Raw genomic sequence first — 21,571 nt, forward strand, 5'->3', positions numbered from 1 at the left:
AGAGAGTGAAAAAGTTGGCTTAAAACTCAACATTCAGAAAACAAAGATCATGGAATCTGGTCCCATCATTTCATGGGAAATAGATGGGGAAACAGTGGAAACAGTGTCAGACTTTATTTATTTGGGCTCCAAAATCACTGCAGATGGTGACTGCAGCCAGGAAATTAAAAGATGCTTGCTCCTTGGAAGAAAAGCTATGACCAACCTAAACAGCATATTAAAAAGCAGAGACATTACTTTGCCAGCATAGGTCCATGCAGTCAAAGCTATGTTTTTTTCCAGGAGTCATGTATGGATGTGAGAGTTGGAATATAAAGAAAGATGAGTGCCCAAGAATTGATGCTTTTGAAGTGTGGTGTTGGAGAAGACTCTTGAGAGTCCCCTGGACAGCAAGGAAATCCAACCAGTCCATCCTCAAGGAAATCGGTCCTGAAAATTCACTGGAAGGACTGATGCGGAAGCTGAAACTCCAGTACTTTGGTCATCTGATGCGAAGAACTGACTAATTGGAAAAGACCCTGATTCTGGGAAAGATTGAAGGCAGGAGGAGAAGGGGGCAACAGAGGATGAGATGGTTGGATGGCATCACAGACTCAGTGGACATGAGTTTGAGTAAAGTTTGGGAGTTGGTGATGGACAGGGAGGCCTGGCGTGCTGTAGTCCATGGGTTCAGAAAGAATCAGACATGACTGAGTGAACTGAAGTGAAGTGAAGAGTTTTTATTGTCCAGGCAAGAATACTGGAGTGGGTTGCCATTTCCTTCTCCAGGGGATCTTCCTGACCCAGGGATTGAACCCTGGTCTCCCTCATTGCAGGCAGGCGCTTTACCATCTGAGCCACCAGGGAAGCTCAATAATACACAAATTAGGCAGAGAAGTTCCTAATGAAATGATGGTCACATTTTACTGTGTCTGCCTGTTGATCCATCATTTTCTAAGCATTTAATTTCTTTATTAGACTTTTGATTATAAATGCCAATGTGAATAAATAAATTCATTGTCTTTTATCCCTCCCTCATCAGCTTTCTTTAAATAGAAAAAGGGACAGATTTCCCCTTACTGCATATTCAACCATAGTTGCCCAATCTGTGATTTTACTTTAGTCTTCTAAATCATTTTAGACTGTAAGTGTAGGCTGTACTTTGTTCTCCTAAGGAAACTTTGGTGTATCAGGCCTATTGGTATTAATGATAATCTCCAAGTGGTGAGGATGGTAACTGGTTTGGAAGCAACTGGAAAAGAGCTTGAGCAAACTAGATGCCAGTGGGAAATTATGCAGGGGTGAGTTTTATTGCAGTAACTAGAAGAATGCCCCTCATCGAGGCTGACCCAGCTATGCCTCTAGTCCATTTCTTGCTGTCAGTTGGTATTGCTTGTGGTTCTCAGGGTTCTATCTTTCCCTTAGTTTTGAGCGATACTGTAGTACTATGGAAAACAGATTTGCTCAAAGTCTGTTAAATGTAATTGAAAATTACACTGTCTATGACACAAAGGTCCCACTTTAGGCATTCACAGTTTTTCAGAGGTAAGCCTGTTGCTTGAATTTTTCCAGGACTTGCTCTGTGCTCTGTAATAAACTTTCATTAGTTAAGCGCAGACGGTAAAGCGTCTGCCTACAATGCGGGAGACCCAGGTTTGATCCCTGGGTCGGGAAGATCCCCTGGAGAAGGAAATGGCAACCCACTCCAGTACTCTTGCCTGGAAAATCCCAGGGACTGAGGAGCCTGGTAGGCTACAGTCCATGGGGTCGCAAAGAGTCGGATATGACTGAGCGACTTCATTTCACTTCACTTCATAGATAGAGTTAAGTATTCATCAAGTTTGTTGAATATATAAAACTTTATTAAACCTTGAAAAAAAGAACATAGAATTTAATTAGCTTTAGTCATTAGCTATTAAATACTGTGGAAAAAAAGCACATGATCTGGTTTCTTCTTTTGTTAGGTTTTATTTGGACCAATTTAAAAGTCATTGTCCTTTCTGAATGGCTTTGTGCTACCGCTAAAGTTTGTTCTCCATGTATGTAATAGGCAAATCAAAGGTTTAATAATCTAGTATATTAGGTTTATTTTCAGGGTAAAGTGAAGATATTTTTATATTTGTGTGCATTTTATACATCACCTTACTTTCAGAGATATTTCTAACTTTTGCTTGTATTTTGTTTGTTTTTTTTTTTAGTGAAAATATTCTCTTTGGAATGGGAAATCCTCTTCTTGACATCTCTGCTGTAGTGGATAAGGATTTCCTTGATAAGTAAGTATTGAGCTCTTCATATTTACTATGTAAAACATACATCTAAGTAAAAACTGAAAATGTTAGAGTTGAATTTGCTGTTTAACATCTTCAGTTGAAGGAAAATTCAGGAAATTTAATCCTGATAATGGCAGGTGCAATATCATTATTATTGAGTAATTGACCACAATTTTCCCTGGGAAAACTTTGGTACTTTTGTTCATTCCTGTTGCAACTTTCACTTGAAGTTGATTCTGTTATTCTTTGCAAGGAAGAAGTATATGATTTAATTTCCACATTTTAAAGTTAACTGTCAACAAACTAAATCAGTAATGGTACCATACCGTATGGGAGAAGGAATAGGATTAGAGAGAAAAAGAATATGTAGAACATAATTCAAACACTATGAATCTTCCCTATTTCCCCAATAGTAACTTTTGATATTGTTAGTTTAGCTGAGAAATCATTTTATGTTTATTTATCTGTGGTCATTTGGTACGAGGGAAAAGTTAAGTACTAAAAAAGACTTAATAATGAGAAATTAATATCCCCTTTCTCTTAAACACCCCAAGTTCTATGCCCAGGGGCAACCACTTGTAGAAAATATTATTGATGCAAAATTTACTTAAAATTAAATTCATAATTTTAACTATTTTAAGGTGTACAATTCAGTGACTACTAGTACATTGGCAGTGTTGTACAACTGTCACCACAATCTAAACCCAGGACATTTCATCAGGTCAAAAGAAGCTTGTATCCAATAAGCGGTCATATCAGTATTCCCACCTGCCCTCCCCAGCTTGCCCCAGTCTACCAGTTTAGTTTGTTTCCATGGATTTGCCTATTCTGGATATTTTATTTCATATAAATGGAAGCATGCAATTAGTGGCCTTTTCTGTCTGGCTTATTTTACTTAACATGTTTTTCAAGGTTCTTCCATGTTGTAGCATGTATCAGTGCTTTATTCCTTAAGGCAGAATAATACTGCGTTGTTTGTATATACCACAGTTTATGCATTCATCAGTTGATGTAGACATTGGTTGATGGACACTTAGATTGTTTTGTCTTTTGACTATTATGAGGAAACCTGCTGTGAATATTTGTGTACAAGTTTTTGTAAGAATAGATATTTTCATTTCTTTTGGGTTTATATATTGGAGTGGAATTGCTAAGTCACATGGTAATTCTGTGTTTAGTTCTTTGAAGAACCATATGCTCACCAAAACTTGGTCTTTTCCCTTTTTAAAATTATAGCCATCCTAGGACTTCCCCAGACGCCCAGTGGTTAAGACTCCATGCTTTCTCTTCCGGGGTCACAGGTTCAATTCCTGATTGGGGATTGTAAATGGAGTCATTTTCTTAATTTCAATTTTGTTCATTGCTGATATGTAGAATACAGTTGATTTTGAGGAATAACCATTTTTAGCAAATTCTGTTTTTTAATGTCTTGGAGATTAACTCTTTATCTGTAGAAACTCAAGTGTCACAGGATCAGGCAAGGTTTATAATTGTGTGAATTTGGCTTATTGCAGTATAATAGGAAATAGGTTAGGGAGCCAAGGACAAACTGGAGAATGTGTCTTATCGTAAGACATTCAGATACAAATTTTAAAATACACTCTGCTAATCAGAAACACTCCTGCATACAATTATATTAATAGGTTTACTTCTGATTACCTTGTACTTTTTAATGACATAATATTCATACATGAAAAAATTTTCTTGTATCAACTTTCAATGGAAGCCCTTGACTTCTCCCTATATACAGTGAATTTACCAGTGCCCCTGTTCTTTCCTCTGTTTCTTCTCCTCTACTTTCTAAGTTTTGTTAACTTTCTACTTTAACTCCTGACTACTGCTCTAACTTTTAGCTTTATAAATTCTGTTTAATTATATTTTTATTTTAATATTAAGATTGATATGTTTTCATTCTGTTAGCTATCTATAATTACATTACCAGCTTTGAAGACAAAGTGGTAGTGAAGATTGAAAATCACTTATCCATACTTACACAGTCTCACTGTATTTATTCCTTTTTGCAGAATGAAATAGTGTGCTTAGAGTATAGGGTAGGTTTAATATTTGGAATGTAATTAGAGTGCTTAACTATATTAACAATAGAAAAAGAAAAATAATGTAATCATCTCAATAGACAGAAAAACCATTTGCCAAAACCACTGTCTATTCCTGATACAGTTTTGTATAGGATTCTTAGAATAGAAGGGATCTTATTTATTTCTCATAAAAGTTTGGTTAGAGTAAAGCCTCATAACATAATTTCTAATGGGAAAGTCTTTATACTTTTCCCTAAGATCAGAGACAATTCAAGGATTTTGGCCCTTACCACTTCAGAATGTATACAGTGGTCCTGGAGATTCTATTCAGAGCAGTCAGTCAAGATGAAGTAAAAGACATCCAGCTTGCAAAGGAAGAAATAAGCTATTTTTATTTCCAAAAGGCATGATCATTTATGTAGAATAACTGATGGAATCTTCATAAAAGCTACTGCCTGATTTCGAGAATTATTTTAAAGTTATAGTAATCAAGCAGTGATGTCAGTGTAAAGTTTGATTGCATAGAATAGAATGTCCAGAAATAGTCTCACACATAAATGGATGACTGATTTTTGACAAAGGTGCAAGTCAGTTCAGTGGAGAAAGGATTGTCTTTTCAACAGGTAGTGCTGGAACAATTGAATATCAACATGCATAAAAAGGAAATTGTATTTTGTACCATATTTAAAATTAACTGATAGAGCTAAATTTCAGGCCTAAAAGTATAACACTTCTTTAGGATAATATAGCAGGAAATCTTCGTGACTGTGATTTAAACAAGAATTTCTTATATACAGAACACCAGAAGTCTGTTCTATTAAAGAAAAAAGTGATGAGCTGGACTTTTTCAAAATGAAAATTTTTACTATTGGGAAGATACTGTTAGAAGAATGAAAGGACAAACCGTAGGTTTGGAGAAAATGTTTGCAAAGCATATGTCTGATAAAGAGCTACCAGTAAGAATATGTAATGAACTCTTAAAGCTCAGTCAGAAAAGAAACAGCCTAATAAAAATGGACAAGAAATTTGAACATTCAGCAAAGGTGTATGGGTGGCAAATAACCACATGAATAGGTACTCAGTCTCTTTCATTATTAGGGAAATGTAAATTAATGATACAGTGAAATACTTATATCCACACTTTTGTTAGAGTGGCTAAAATTTTAAAACTGAGCATACCAAATGTTGGCTAGTTAATGAAGGAACTGCAGCTTTCTTCTCATGGAAATATTAAAATGCTGCACTGAATTTCAGTCTAAAAAGTTAAACACACATCTATTTGATCCAGTCATTTCATTCTTAGATATTTACCCAGTCCAGCCATTTCATTCTTAGATATTTACCCAAGAGAAAGTGAGAGTATGTATCCACACAAAGACGTGTTCACTAATGTTCATGGTAACTTTGTTTTTAATAGCTAGGACTTGGAAGTTACCTAAATGTCAACAGGTGAATCGTTAAACAGATTGTTTACCCATGCAGTGTAATATTAGTCAGAAATTAAAAAGGAATATTGTTTGGATGAAACTTAGAAAAATTGTTTTCATTGAAAGAAGCTAGACAAAAAAGAATACTGTATGATTCCGTTTATACTGAAATTATCGGGAATTCAGTTTATAGTGACACAAGGCAGATTGTTGGTTTCACGTGCATGTGCTGGGGTGTGTTGGAGGACAGGAAGGAGAGATTACAAAGAGACATGAGGGAGCTTTTAGGAGTGTGTTTATTATCTTAAATGTATAATGATTCCATGAGTATATATACATGTCTCAAAACTTACCAAATTGAATGCTTTAAATATGTAAGATGTATGTCAGTTACGTATCAGGAAAGCTTTATAAGTAAAACAAAATAGAGTCAACTGAACATGAACTTCAGGAGTTTGAAGGTAGAGCTCCTTTGCTTCGTGAGATGTTTTATTCAGGAAATCAACTAATTGATTGTCACTGTTTTAAAAATAATTCTAATAGCAAATAAAAATACAAAGTGAAAGTAAAAAATGTGAAATTTTATGACATGTGTAACCAGTCTTAAATTGTTTTGATGAACATGTGCCTGAACATCTATGTAATAATGTAACTCAGATATATATATATATATATATATATATATATATTTGTGTTTATGGGATAATACTATGTGTAGTCTTAGGTAATTGGCTTTTTTTTCACTCTATACTGTCTTTTTTAAGGTTCATGCAAATATGATCAGAATGATTATGATCTGGCAGCTGTGTGCTGATACTCTTGGCAACTCAAATAGCTTCTTTGTTTCACTAGCAGCTGATTCTAAATGGCCAGTTGAAGTCTTTTTTTTGGTGGGGGCGGGTTGTTTAATTTAACCTTGACTTTTGAAATCAGTACTTGGAGATAAAAAACAAGTTTTCGAACCCAAATCATAAAAAATGGAGCATTTCCTTTCTTATATCCCTGACCACTTCTTCCGAAATACACTTGAATGTGTTCCTTATCATCTCAGAATATCATTAAAAGACTGTTTAACTTATGTTTTAGACCATGTTTAGATGAGTGTTTTATATTTGTACGGTGTAAAAATAAATAATCCAGGAATAATTTGCTAGGTACTATGATAAATGAATTAAATATGGACTTATCAGTATCTTACATTATAAAAATGAGGTACCTGTTAAAAGTCTTTTGATAAAGTGTATTTGTGATTTTGATTTTTTAAAAAGTATTTGGGCTTTTCAATTTAAAAAAGCTTATCATTGTAAAACTAGTACTAGTTAAAAAGTAAACTAGTGCTGAAGATTTTTAAGGAAAAAGTCAGTTCTTTGCTGCATCTTCCATATCCCCTCTTCCCTTCTGCATAAGTGCTGTTTTTCCAGAAGAAACCATTTTATCTTTTTTTTCCCCCAGGTATCTGCCTGTTTCTAAATAATGTGCTAATACTGTTTTATGTGACTTTTCATAAGGATGGTTGATTGGAGAGGCAAAGGATAAAAGTTCCTTTAAAGTCAGGAAAAGATACAAGAACATGTTTCCATTGAGATGGATTCTGGAGTAGAGGATACAGTAGCTCTCTGTGTGGAGGGGCACCCTTGGTCTTCAAGTTGCTAGGAGAGTAGATGTCCAAATCTTGTTATTGAGTGAATGTGGAGAGGATTCCTTCTGAGCTTCTGAGAACTTAGCTTTTGCCATTCTTAACAGACTTTTTATGTTCTCTTTCTTTTTTTTTTTAATTGTTGGATAGTCTCTGATGATTAATTCTTACCTCCTTGCTGACCAGGTTCTAGTTACTTGTCAAAACCCCTGTGCATTCCTGAATGTTTCCTGGGAGAATAGGTGAATTGAAGGTTAAAGTCTCAAGCATACCCTAAGCTTAGGGCTTCCTGAGGTCTGTATCTCTAGCTATTTCTTGGTTTGTCAATTTTAGATATTGTGTATTGTCTCTGTTATGATAGCTAAGGATTTAGCTCTGTTTCACTTATATCATTTCCTCTATTTCATATTCCCCATTTTACTATATTACATTAAAATAAAGCTGAAAAATGGTACAAAGTGAGCCTATTTACAAATCAGAAATTGAGTCACAGAAGTAGAAGGCAAGTTTATGATTACCAAGGAGGAAAATGGGAGAGATGAGTTGGGAGATTGGGATTGATCTATACCCACTGCTATATGTAAAATAGATAACTAATAAGAGCCTACCATATAGCACAGGAAACTGTACTCAATACTTTGTAATGACCTCTATGGCAATAGAATCTAAAAAAGAGTAGGTATATGTGTAACTGACTCACTTTATTGTATAGCAGAATGTAAAACAACACTGTAAATCAACCATACTCCAAGAAAAAATCAATAAAAATAAATCAGTAATCATTGTGAACAAAATTGCATACTGTGATTACTTACAAAACTTTTTGGTTTTCTTTCAGTGATTTATTATTGCATCATGTGTTCATTTGCATTGTTTTCTGAACACAGAGTTTCAGTAGACACTCTGTTAAGTCTGTCTTGGTCCTGTGAACCGCTTTTCCCCTTATCCCTCCTTCTCAGAATCAGTAAGTGTGTCAACCTCTTTTCCATGGTGACATCCATTCCTCAGTTCTCCATCTTTGTGGTCCAGACTGAACTGGTTGTGTTGCTAGACTTGTCTCTTTTTTTTCTCCTTTCAAATAGCAGTCTTCCTGGAACTTCCTTTTGACTTTCTCCTTTTCGATCTCGTTTCCTTCATCTCATATCTTCTTTATTGGTTTCCTCTGTGTGTGTGTGTATGTATAACCTCTCCTTCAGAGAAAAACTGCAGGAATACCTGTACAGTAGGTTTTTTTAATATTTGTATTTGTCTGACCTTTTAAATATTTTTCCCCTCACACCTTGTTGATTGGTTAGTATAGAGATTTCTTTGAGAATTTTGAAGGCATGTGCCATTGTCTTTCAGCACCCAGTGGATCTCTTTATATCACCAGTTTTTTCTCTGTGGAAGCTTTGAGAATTTTTTTTTTTTGACCTTGGTGTTAGCAAATTATCGTTATATAACATTTTGTTCTTGTGTTATGGATGCGTTTTTGCCTTGTCTTTCTAAGCATATTAATTAGACTTGGTTTTGTTTGGTCTTGAATGTTTCACTTTTCTTTCCTACTTCATCTTTGTTCCTGTAGATTGCTCTTTTCTAATTGCTTATTGTGGTCTTCTTCACAGTGGAGAGTTTCCTCCAATATTAGGTGATTGTTGGCTGTAGGTGATTGTTGGCTGTCTGTTCTTATTTAAGGGTGAGACATTAAAGAAGTTTATTTTGTTTATTTGCAGAAGAATAAGAAAAAGTCCGGAAGGATATGTTCTAAACGTGGGCAGCCGTAGGAGGGTAGGTTGGCTAGGGTGGATACTTTTATTTATATTTTTGTAAAATCCTTAATTGTTTCTATGATTTTTTTTTGAAGCTTTAATGAAGTTATTTACTGTTGTATAATAAGAGTTATCTATTGGTATGTAATACATTACCACAGAACTTGACTGCTTAAAATAACAAAGATTTATTGTTTCACATAGTATATGAGGGTGTGAATTTGAGAGTGTGGCATTGCTGGGGGGTTCTGGTTAGGGTCCCTGATTAAGTTGTAGTCAGTCTGTTGGCCTTCATGTCATCTTCTTTATTGGTTTCTTCTGTGTATGTGCGTATGTGATCATTTCAAGGCTCAACTGTGGTTTCCAAGCTCATTTGTATGGCTTGCCTCAGTTTCTTAAGAGCTCCTCACTCATAAACTTCTGAGTGTCCTAAAAACGTAGCAGCTGTTTGCCCTATTGCCAGTGATTTGAGAGAGAGTAATAGTCATTTTTCCTAGATGGAATCTTCCGTCTATTTTAAAACCTGTTCTTCGAAGCAACATCTTATCATTTTTTCCAGAAGCTTGCTGTTGGTCATACAAACCAAACCTGGTATAATGTGGGAGGGCACTGCATATGGGTTTGAAGACTAGGAAGCGGGGATCGTTGGGGGCCGGAAGGCAGACTGTGATAGCCAGCCTCCAAAATAGCTCCTGATGATCCTCCCTTCCTGGCTTTCCCTTGAATAGTTCCCTTCTCCCGCATTGCACCATGGCTGATCCATGTAACCAGTGGCATATGGCAGAGGTGATGATATGCTTCTTCAAAGTTATTCAGTCACTCAGTCATGTCTGACTCTTTGTGACCCCATGAACTGCAGCATGCCAGGCTTCCCTGTCCTTCACCATCTCCCAGAGCTTGCTCAAACTCATGTTCATTGAGTCAGTGATGCCATCCAACCATCTCATCCTCTGTTGTCCCCTTCTCCTCCTGCCCTCAATCTTTCCCAGCATCAGGGTCTTGTCCAGTGAGTCAGTTCTTTGCATCAGGTGGCCAAAGTATTGGAGCTTCAGCTTCAGTATCAGTTCTTCTGGTGAATATTCCGGGTTGATTTCCTTGTTGTTCAAGGGACTCCCAAGAGTCTTCTCTAGCACTGCAGTTTGAAAGCAGTTCTTCGGTGCTCATCCTTCTTTATGATCCACCTCTCATATCTGTACATGACTACTGCAAAAACTATAGCTTTGACTATACAGACCTTTGTCGGCAAAATGATGTCTCAGCTTTTGAATACGCTGTCTAGGTTTGTCATGGCTTTTCTTCCAGGGTGCAGGCGTCCTTTAATTTCATGGCTGCAGTCACTGTCCATAGTGGTTTTGGAGCCCAAGAAAATAAAGTCTGTCACCGTTTCCATTGTTTCCCCTTCTGTTTGCCGTGAAGTGATGGGACCGAATGCCATGACCTTAGTTTTCTGAATGTTGAGTTTTAAGTCAGCTTTCTCAATCTCCTTCACCTTCATCAAGAGGCTCTTTAGTTCCTCCTCACTTTCTGCCATTAGGGTAGTGTCATCTTCATATCTGATGTTATTGGCATTTCTTCTGGCTATCTTGATTCTAGCTTTAGTTTCATCCAGCCTGGCATTTAGCATGATGTGCTCTGCATATAGGGCTTCCTTTGTAGCTCAGTTGGTAAAGAATCTGCCTGCAATGCAGGAGACCTGGGTTTGATCCCTGGGTAGGGAAGATTCCCCTGGAGAAGGAAATGGCAACAACCTCCAGTATTCTGGCCTGGAGAATCCCATGGACAGAGAAGCCTGGCAGGCTACAGTCCTTGGGGTCATAAGAGTGGGACATGACTTAGTGACTGAGCCACCACCACCACTCGGCATATAAATTAAATAAGCAGGGTGACAGTATATAGCCTTGACGTAGTTCAGTTCAGTCGCTTAGTTGTGTCTGACTCTTTGTGACCCCGTGGACTGCAGCATGCCAGGCTTCCCTGTCCATCACCAATTCTCAGAGCATGGTCACACAGATGTCCATCGAGTTGGTGATGCCATCCAACCATCTCATCCTCTCTCGTCCCCTTCTCCTCCTCCCTTCAATCTTTCCCACCCTCAGGGTCTTTTCCAGTGAGTCAACTCTTCACATCAGATGGCCAAAGTACTAGAGTTTCAGCTTCAGTATCAGTCCTTCCAGTGAATATTCAGGACTGATTTCCTTGAGGACGGACTGGTTGGATCTCCTTGCTGTCCAGGGGACTCTCCAGAGTCTTCTCCAACACCACAGTTCAAAAGCATCAATGCTTCGATGCTCAGCCTTCTTTATGGTCCAGTTCTCACATTCATACATGACTACTGGAAAAACCATAGCTTTGACTTTGTCGGCAAAGTAATGTCTCTACTTTTTAATATGCCTCCTAGGTCTTTTAATTCCTAGGTCTTTTAAGCGTCTTTTAATTTCATGACTGCAGTCACCATCTGCAGTGATTTTGGAGCCCCCCAAAATAAAGTCTGTTTCCATTGTTTCCCCATCTAGTTGCCAGAAAGTGATGGGACTGGATGCTTTTTTTTTTTTTTTTTGAATGTTGAGTTTTAAGCCAACTTTTTCACTCTCCTCTTTCATTTTCATCAAGAGGCTCTTTAGTTCTTCTTCACTTTTCTGCTATAAGGGTGGTGTATCTGAAGTTATTCATATTTCTCCCAGCTGTCTTGATTCCAGCTTGTGCTTCATCCAGCGTATCATTTCGTGTGATGTCCTCTGCATATAAGTTAAATAAGCAGGGAGACAGTGTACAGTCTTGACGTACTCCTTTCCCAATTTGGAACCCGTTTGTTGTTCCATGTCCAGTTCTAACTGTTGCTTCTTGACTTGCATACAGATTTCTCATGAGGCAGGTCAGGTGGTCTGGTATTCCCATCTCTTTCAGAATTTTCCACTGTTTGTTGTGATCCATATAGTCAAAGGCTTTGGCATAGTTCATAAAGCTGAAGTAGATGTTTTTCTGGAACTCTCTTGCTTTTTCGATGATCCAGTGGATGTTGGCAATTTGATCTCTGGTTCCTCTGCCTTTTCTAAATCCAGCTTGAACATCTGGAACCTCGTGGTTCACGTACTGTTGAAGCCTGGCTTGGAGAATTTTGAGCATTACTTTGCTAGTGTGTGAGATGAGTGCAATTGCACAGTAGTTAGAACATTCTTTGGTGTTGCCTTTCTTTGGGATTGGAATGAAGCCTGACATTTTCCAGTCCTGTGGCCACTGCTGAATTTTCCAAATTTGCTGGCATATTGAGTGCAGTATTTTCACAGCATCATCTTTCAGGATTGGAAATAGCTCAGCTGGAATTCCATCACCTCCGCTAGCTTTGTAGGATGCTTCCTAAGGCCCACTTGACTTCACACTCCAGGATGTGTGGCTCTAGGTGAGTGATGACACCATTGTGGTAATCTGAGTCATTAAGACCTTTTTTGTGCAGTTTTTCTGTGTAATCTCACCATCTTTTCTTAATATCTTATGCTCTTGTTAGGTTCATACTATTTCTGTCCTTTATTGTGCCCATATTTGCATGGAATATTCCCTCAGTATCTCTAATTGCCTTGAAGAGCTCTTTAGTCTTTCCCATTTTGTTGTTTTCTTCTATTTCTTTGTTTTCTTCACTTAAGGCTTTCTTATCTCTCCTGCTGTTCTTTGGAACTCTGTATTCAGATGGGTGTATCTTTCCTTTTCTCCTTTGGTTGTCTGAGGCCTCCTCAGACAAGCATTTTGCCTTGTTGCGTTTCTTTTTCTTAGGGATGGTTCTGGTCACCGCTTCTTGTACCATGTTACAAGCTTCAGTAGTCAATTGTAAAAATTGTCTTCCATTGTGGGTGCTTTCTTGTTTGTGCTCCAGTGTTCTCTCTCTCTCTCTCTCTCATACATTCAGACGTCTTATGAGGGGCTCAAATGGCTGGAGATGGAGGCTACTTCCTCTGTCTCTGAGGAACTCGACATAACTAGTGAGGAACTGAGACTTGCCAACAATCATGTGATGTGCGTGAGCCTCAGAAGTGGATTCTCCATTCTCTTTTAAGCCCTGAGATGATTGCCATTCTGGCTGACAGCTTGACTGTAACCATTTGAGAGACCTTGAACCAGAAAAACTCAACTAAACTACTCCTGGATTCCTGACCCTCAGAAACTGTGTGGGATAATGACTTGTGTTTTAACCTGCCAGTTTTTGGGTGAATTTGTTACATAGGCAAAGAGCAGCAATAAATACAGCAAAAAAATTTTTTTCTAAACCCACACACATGCACACACCCATATCCCACATTCAAAACCACATTGGCATGTTGATATGTGTGGGTTCGAAACTGCCAGGTGGTGTTTTGGGGGCCTCCAAGGAGCTCCAGTTCTTTTTTTTTTTTAATTTTATTTTATTTTTAAACTTTACAATATTGTATTAGTTTTGCCAAATATCGAAATGAATCCGCCACAGGTATACATGTGTTCCCCATCCTGAACCCTCCGCCCTCCTCCCTCCCCATACCATCCCTCTGGGTTGTCCCAGTGCACCAGCCCCAAGCATCCAGTATCGTGCATTGAACCTGGACTGGCAACTCGTTTCATACATGATATTATACATGTTTCACTGCCATTCTCCCAAATCTTCCCACCCTCTCCCTCTCCCACAGAGTCCATAAGACTGTTCTATACATCAGTGTCTCTTTTGCTGTCTCGTACACAGGGTTATTGTTACCATCTTTCTAAATTCCATATATATGCGTTAGTATACTGTATTGATGTTTTTCTTTCTGGCTTACTTCACTCTGTATAATAGGCTCCAGTTTCATCCACCTCATTAGAACTGATTCAAATGTATTCTTTTTAATGGCTGAGTAATACTCCATTGTGTATATGTACCATAGCTTTCTTATCCATTCATCTGCTGATGGACATCTAGGTTGCTTCCATGTCCCGGCTATTATAAACAGTGCTGCGATGAACATTGGGGTACACGTGTCTCTTTCCCTTCTGGTTTCCTCAGTGTGTATGCCCAGTAGTGGGATTGCTGGGTCATAAGGCAGTTCTATTTCCAGTTTTTTAAGGAATCTCCACACTGTTCTCCATAGTGGCTGTACTAGTTTGTATTCCCACCAACAGTGTAAGAGGCTTCCCTTTTCTCCACACCCTCTCCAGCATTTATTGCTTGTAGACTTTTGGATCGCAGCCATTCTGAATGGCGTGAAATGGTACCTCATAGTGGTTTTGATTTGCTTTTCTCTGATAATGAGTGATGTTGAGCATCTTTTCATGTGTTTGTTAGCCCTCTGTATGTCTTCTTTGGAGAAATGTCTATTTAGTTCTTTGGCCCATTTTTTGATTGGGTCATTTATTTTTCTGGAGTTGGAGCTCCAGTTCTTTATGTCTCAGTGCAGAACAACTTCAATAAGAGGCAAGGTGGTAGATACAAGTGATTTATTGGAATAGGATGCTTGTGAAGTTTACAAGTGGGCAAGTGAGATGGTATCATGTTCTAAGAACTTCGTGGGCTACAGTTTTATAATCAAAGAAAAAGTGGGAGGGGGAAAGATCACCTTTTTCCTCATTCTTTTTTTTTTTTAATTATTTATTTATTTTTGGCTCTTCGTTGCTTCCCATGGTCTTTTCTCTAGTTGTGGCGAGTGGGGGCTGCCCTTTGTTGTGGTGTGAGGCCTTCTCATGGCAGAGGCTTGCTGTTGCAGAGCGTGGGCTCTAGATACACGGGCTCAGTAGCTGTGGCACGTGCGCCCTGTGTGGGCCCTGGACCATATGGGCTTCCCATAGTTGTGGCTCATGGGCTTAGTTGCTCTACAGCATATGAGATCGTGCTGGCCCAGTGGTCAAACCTGTGTCCCCTGAATTGGCAGGCAGATTCTTAACCACTGGACCACCAGGGAAGTCCCTTCCACATTCTTGAGTACACATCATGCTTCCATCATCAGCTCCTTTCGGTCAGGTGGAGGCGTTTTCTTGTCCCTACATGGTCAAGCCAGGACTGTCATGCCACTATGGAAAAATTATATCAGGTCTCAGTACAGTGAGGGTCTTTCACTTTGACATGTCACCCTTCCATAAATTATTGTGTTTTATATGTGCAGAGACTTTGCCCTAGGGATCATTAATTTAATGAGCTCACTGGGCAGAATGTGGATCTCATGCCACCAGTGTTTTATTGTCTGGGGGCATGTTTCGTGCTTCTGTTGCTAATCAAGCTTGCTTAGCTTTGTGCTTAAGCAAACCCGCTTTACTGAGTGATCAGTAACTTACAGGGGTCTCCCATACTTTTTTCTTTACTTACGATCCTCTAATAGGATTAACTGCTTAACTGCTTTGTCCCTTTACTCTGTCCCTTTCATGTTGGGCTCTACCAAAGGCTCGGTTATGCTAAAAGCCTATTTTTCTGAGGGTGTGTGTGTGACCCTTAATGTTAATATCTGGAAGTCTAAAGAATCTGTTCAGTTTCTTTCCAGAAAAGTCTTGAATTTTGCTTTCTGAAAGTTTCAGCCTGGCTGCTTTATTCTGAGTTGGCCAGTGAGAGGGGTACCGTAATTAAGTCGGCAGTTTCACCTGTCCCTCTTTACTTCCTCTGCTTTGCCTTTTGTCGTTCATTCAGAGATGCTTCTTTTTGGTTTCTTGAGGGAATAAACTGGTAATTTATCTCTATTTCAGGAATTGTAGGTTGTGATGGTGATGGTAGTAGTTCATTCCCTTACTTGTGGCTCCATGTCTTATGTGTATCTTCTGAGATTAGGGTTTCTGCAGATGGACTAGGCTTGCTTATCATAAGCAGCTTCTTTCAGTTGTAACTGAGATTTTTGTTTCTTTAGCACTGCTGAGTTCCTCATCTGTTTTCCTTTTTCTGAAAATTTGTGGAAACCTTTTGGCCAGTACTGCTTAGTTACTTCTTTTATATTATTTTTGATCCCATAGATGTTTGCTTTTTTGCGTGTCTGTGCCTTTGTCATCATTTTAACAGTCTTAGATGGAAGAGTAGATAATCTTTCTGCCATATTTAAGTGGAAGTTCCAGGGGTATGACTGTGTGTATTTCACTGTTATTGTATGTACTGTAGCAGGACATATACAATCACAGGAATTTTGAGACAAACTGGACTTTGGAGATAATTTAAATCTCTTTATTCATTTTACAACAAAGGAACAGTCTCAGTGAAGTTACTGCTTTTGCTGTTGATTATAGTTAGCAGTGCAAGCCTGAGATGGAATCTGTATGTCCTGACCCTGTTTGTTTCTTTTTCTACAATGCCACACTCACTACCTTTATTTTTTAATTAGATTATTAAATTATCGGTAATTTAAACCTATTGTATAAACTAAGAATTAACAACTACATACCCGATTTGGGGGATTCAAAATGAGTAAGCCTGGTTTCTTTGTCAGAGCAATCTCTGGATTAATAAAAATCAATTTCTTATTTACTTTTAATTCAATTCTTTTCTTGATTGCTGATCTTTTGCTTTAACTGTTTAGCAGTTTGTATAATTTATGTGATGATCTCAACTTACAATTTGTCAAACAAGTGGTGGTTTTAATTTAATGAGAGGTTTTTTTCCTTTAATTTATGATTTCCTTTGACTTTCTTGACTCTCATTACTGTCTTCTGCTTTCTCATTTCTTGAGAGGAAGCTCAATATTTTTTCTGTTGTATAGGTTTATAATTAAATACCTATAGCATATGCCTCACATGCAGCATTTATAAACATTGCTGGGGAGAGAGACAATTAAGAAAAGTATCTTAGTAAATTTTTTCTGTATGCGCTCAGCTCTTGGTGCAAAGGAACTGCACGATACCTTTTTCTTATGACTATTAGCACAGAGCTGGATATATGTTAGGCAACTTGGTAGATAGCATCTGACTGAGAAATATTTTATGAAAGGCCTTTTTTAAAGTGGACTTTTGTGTTCAGTGTTGAAACCTAATGAGGGAATTGGTATTTTCTTCACATATATTTCAGTGAAGATACATTTTTCATGTGCTATGTTGTCAAGTTTTTCGGCGCAGTTTTTTAAAGAACAAGAACCCGTCATATTCCAGTGGTCTTTGTACTTTGGACTGGTGTACACAAAGGTTGGATCTAAAGAAGGGCCATGGAGAATCCATCTGAAAAAATTTCAAGGGTAAGGAGAAAAATAAGAATACATTTATTTTTGACAATTATTATTTGACCATGAAGCATTTATTCATTGTGTATTAGGTACATTTTTTATATAATATTAGTTTCATCGTCATGACAACTTCATGAGGTAGTTATCCTCATAAAAAATAACAGAGCTTAAGACATTTGTTCATGACCAAAAATGTATCAGGCATTGTGCAGTAATTTGAAATACATGCTTGTTTTAATTGTAAATCTGTATTCTATATTTTCTGCTATCTTACTCTGGAAGTATTAATTTGAAATTGAAAAACTCAATTATACATCCAGATTTTTGGAGTGATTCTGTTTTCCTTTAATTATAGATATAGTGTAGATGAGAAAAATGTGTGTTATTTGCTCTAAACATTGTTAACGTTCAGTTTTAATTAGATTATCAGTATATTAATAATTTCTTTGTATTGTAAAATAATTAGCCTCCAATTAAAAGAAATAAATTAATTTTTAAAAAAGCCAAAAAAAAAAGAAACAACAACAAAAACAGAAAGACTCCAGAATTCTCTTTTTGGCTGAGGTTTGAAAACAATGAAGTTCTGTGTTGGGAGGATGATATGTTGCCTCCAATTGACCTGTTTCCAGAATAGAGCAAGCATTGCCATGATTTGGAAATATCAACTAGATAATTATTTGATATTCAAAAATTAAATTTCTTCTAGAGTTTCTGTTCTTGAAGATTATAAAGCTGGTGTTCCCTTGAATAAGAAAAAACTAGAATCTTTATCTAATTAGAAGAAAAGCAAAATTAAGTTAGTTTTGATGTAATTATTTGATGTAAATATTATAACTGAAATTAAGTAGGAACACTTGTTATAGGAAGTAGACTATTGAAAATAATCTTCTCCAGCATCTTGAAGAGACACAGTGGGTGTGAGGAGAGGAGGAAATACAGAACATATAAATACTTCCAGATGGATATTGGTGTAATTATGGAGAGTAAAGGAAAAGGAATGTATAAATAGAGATGGAAAACAGAGGGAAGGAATTTGTAAGACAGATTTGCCTTAATTTTCCCTGACACCAGATAAATACCCACAGAAGTAAGAGAAATGAGAGAATTAATGAAATGGTACTTGGAAATAAAAATCATCATTTGCAATGAAAATAGTTTTAAAAAGGGAAGCTAGAGTAGTTCAGGAAATACGTTTCTCTCATGGATATAAATCCTTAATAATGATATGAACCTTAGGTAAATCTTGATTAATGTAAACAAAAATGAAAGGTATTACTTAATGTTTGCTCTAAAAATACTATGAGTAATAAGGGTTGGTCATAAATTTCACTGCTGATTATTTAGTGTCAGCAATTTATAGGTGAATCATTGTGTAATTTATGATGAATTACTTCGATAAATGAGTGTATATTAGTTGAAAGGTGAAACATTTGGAGTGTCAAGTAAGACTGTATATAAGGTTAAAAGCTATCATTGTTTTGTTTAAAACTAATTGTGAGATGCTCTGACATTTTTGTAGTTAAATCTATATATAGCTATTTTGCAATATTTTCTTCCGCAAGTCATATCATTTTGCTTTGTATATTTAGGTCTTTAATTGATCCTAAATTGATTTTTGTATATGATGTGAGGTAAGGATCTGGTTTTTAAAAGTTTTCCTTATAGGGAATCAAATATTATATTATTGTATTGTGAATAGTCTACCTTTACGCACTGATCTGCAGTGCCGATTTTAAAATTTATCTATAGTTTGGTTTCTAGCTTCTCAGTGTTTTTTCTTTCTGTCCTTGAGCTTATATAGCCCTGTAGTTGTTTTGCTAGTAAAGCTTTATACTGAGTCTTTTTTTTTAAAAAGTTATGTATGTATCTTTGGCCGTGCTGGGTCTTCTCGCTGCGTGCGGGCTTTCTCTGGCTGCAGCAGGCGGGGCTGCTCTCTAGTTGTGTCTGCAGGCTCTCACTGCGGGGGCCTCTCTTGTCGCAGAGCATGCGAGCTCATGGGCTTCATCTGGTGCGTGACCTCAGTAGTTGCAGCTCGGAGGCTTCATTACTCTGTGGCATGTGGAATATTCCTGACCAGGTATCGAACCTATGTCCCCTGCATTGGCAGGCAGATTCTTAACCACTTGACCACCAGGGAAATCCATTCACTTTTTTAGATTATTGCTGGTATTTGGAAATGCTGCTGAATTTTGAATGTTTCCTTTAGCCTAGTTACCTTTGCTTTTCATTAAAAGAAAGATGATCTTGGCCATTTTGATTTAAAAAAAATGAATTCTATATTCTTAGAATTTGAAATAAACTGATATTTGATTCTGAATCTTTATATTATTTCATATTAAGTAACTGATTGTGAGTTGCTCTGGAGCGTCTTCAAATAAGACCTAAAATACTGATGCTAAATGAACACAGACTCATTTATGAAGACCTCATTTTGACCCAGATATTATAAGATGGTATTCCTTGTGGCTTCTCTGGTATTTAGACCTGATTTTGAATATTGAGGAAAATGGTACTCTTAAGACTTACCTAAGCATAGGTTCATTTTTAGCAGTTGATTTGAACTCAGTACATATTTTTTGGAGCATCTACTTTGTGGTCAGCTTTTGCCAAATAAATTTCTTTCCTTTAAGTAGCTAGTAGTGTAATCAAGGAAACAAATGTAGAAAGAAATCAACTCATTACTGTAGCGTTACAGAATTTGGTTAAGTATAAGGTAAGGTAAGATGGCACAGTGGTAAAGAATCTGCCTGCCAATCATTATAGTTAGAAAATGGTCAGGAGAAAGTTCAATAATACAGTGTTATAAAGGTAAGATTTGATTGATTTAATGAAAAGAGCAAAGGAGTCAGGAGTGATGTTCCAATGTTTAGTTTTGGTGAATAACTAGATGTTGTTATTTATAACTGAATTAGGGAGTATGGGAGGAAGGACATGTTAGAGGTGATGAAGAGATTGGGTTCAGGTTTGTTCATGGATGAGATAAATATGTGTTATCTAGATGGGCATATTTAGGAGCATCTGTGATTTATGTGTCTGGTTGGTAGAGGATTCACGGTGGGAGAGACATATAATAAATAAAGATTATATTTAATTGTACTTTGACCTAATGCCATTCAGTAAATGTTACCTGTTATTACCATTATCATCCTCATTATCACCACCAATACCACCATCATTATATAGGCAGTGTTAATTTTTTTTGATACCTCCAAAAATTATTTTAATACTGGTCAGAAGGCCTAAGTCCCGTGAGAGAGGCACAGCTAGAGCCTGCATCTATGTCACTTTAGTCGTCTCCCACTCTTGGTGACCCTGTGGACTGTAGCCCACCAGGCTCCTCTGTCCATGATATTTCCCAGGCAAGAATACTGGAGTGGATTGTCATTTCCTTCTCCCATAGGTAGTGTTTAAAGCAACTAATAGATAAGCCTTTCTACACGAAAGACATGAAATAAAAAGAGAAGTGGGGTGGAGGATAAAGCATTTAATGGAATGGGTAGATGAGTTACAGAAGGAGATGGCGAACTTTTATTGGGAGAACTAAGACCAGGTCTCACAAAGAATAGTGAGCTTGTATGACAGAGTAGTGAATAGTATCAGATGTAACAGATTGGTAATATAAAACCTACAGGGAGTCCACTGGATTTAGCAGTACAATATCAATGGTGACCTCAGCTAAGTAAATCACAATGGAATGATACAGAGGGACAGAAGCCAGATTAAAATGTACTTAGAAGTATATTGAAAGTGTGATACAAAGTTGGCTAGCTTTGTTGAAGTGGTTCAGGAGCCACGTGGTGATATCTTACAAGTACCAAATGTTAAAAATTTCCTTTAATGAAAATATCTAGCTAGTCATTATGAATAATTATCAGTGATGTTTTTAAAATACAAAGAGTATATTTCTGTGTTGAGGCTTAAATGTAGCTTTATTATTTTTCCTCCTGTTTTCTCTAGCTGAATTTTATTTATTTATTAAAAAAATAAATTTATTTTAATTGGAGGCTAATTACTTTACAGTATTGTAGTGGTTTTTGCCATACATTGACATGAATCAGCCATGGGTGTACATGTGTTCCCCATCCTGAACCCCCCCTCCCACATCCCTCCCCATCCCATCCCTCAGCGTCATCCCAGTGCCCCAGCCGTAAAGCACCCTGTCTCATGCATTGAACCTGGACTGGTGATCCATTTCACATATGATAATATACATGTTTCAGTGCTATTCTCTCAAATCATCCCACCCTCGCCTTCTCCCACAGAGTCCAAAAGTCTGTTCTTTACATCTCTGTCTCTTTTGCAATCTTGCATATAGGGTAATTGTTATCATCTTTCTAAATTCCGTATATATGAGT

At 37.2% G+C, this 21,571-nt stretch overlaps 1 protein-coding gene across 6 annotated transcripts in view; it reads left to right on the plus strand.

The window, feature by feature from the left end:
* Positions 1 to 21,571, plus strand: part of ADK (adenosine kinase) — a 551,072-nt gene that overhangs the window by 43,295 nt on the left and 486,206 nt on the right. For all 6 annotated transcript variants that reach the window (XM_061405841.1, XM_061405844.1, XM_061405846.1 and 3 more), the window contains exon 2: positions 2,178 to 2,252. In XM_061405841.1, the coding sequence (XP_061261825.1) occupies positions 2,178 to 2,252 (75 nt within the window). The remainder of the gene's footprint in view (positions 1 to 2,177; positions 2,253 to 21,571) is intronic.

The sequence above is a fragment of the Bos javanicus genome, chromosome 28, assembly GCF_032452875.1.
Source record: "Bos javanicus breed banteng chromosome 28, ARS-OSU_banteng_1.0, whole genome shotgun sequence".
Taxonomy (NCBI): Eukaryota; Metazoa; Chordata; class Mammalia; order Artiodactyla; family Bovidae; genus Bos; species Bos javanicus.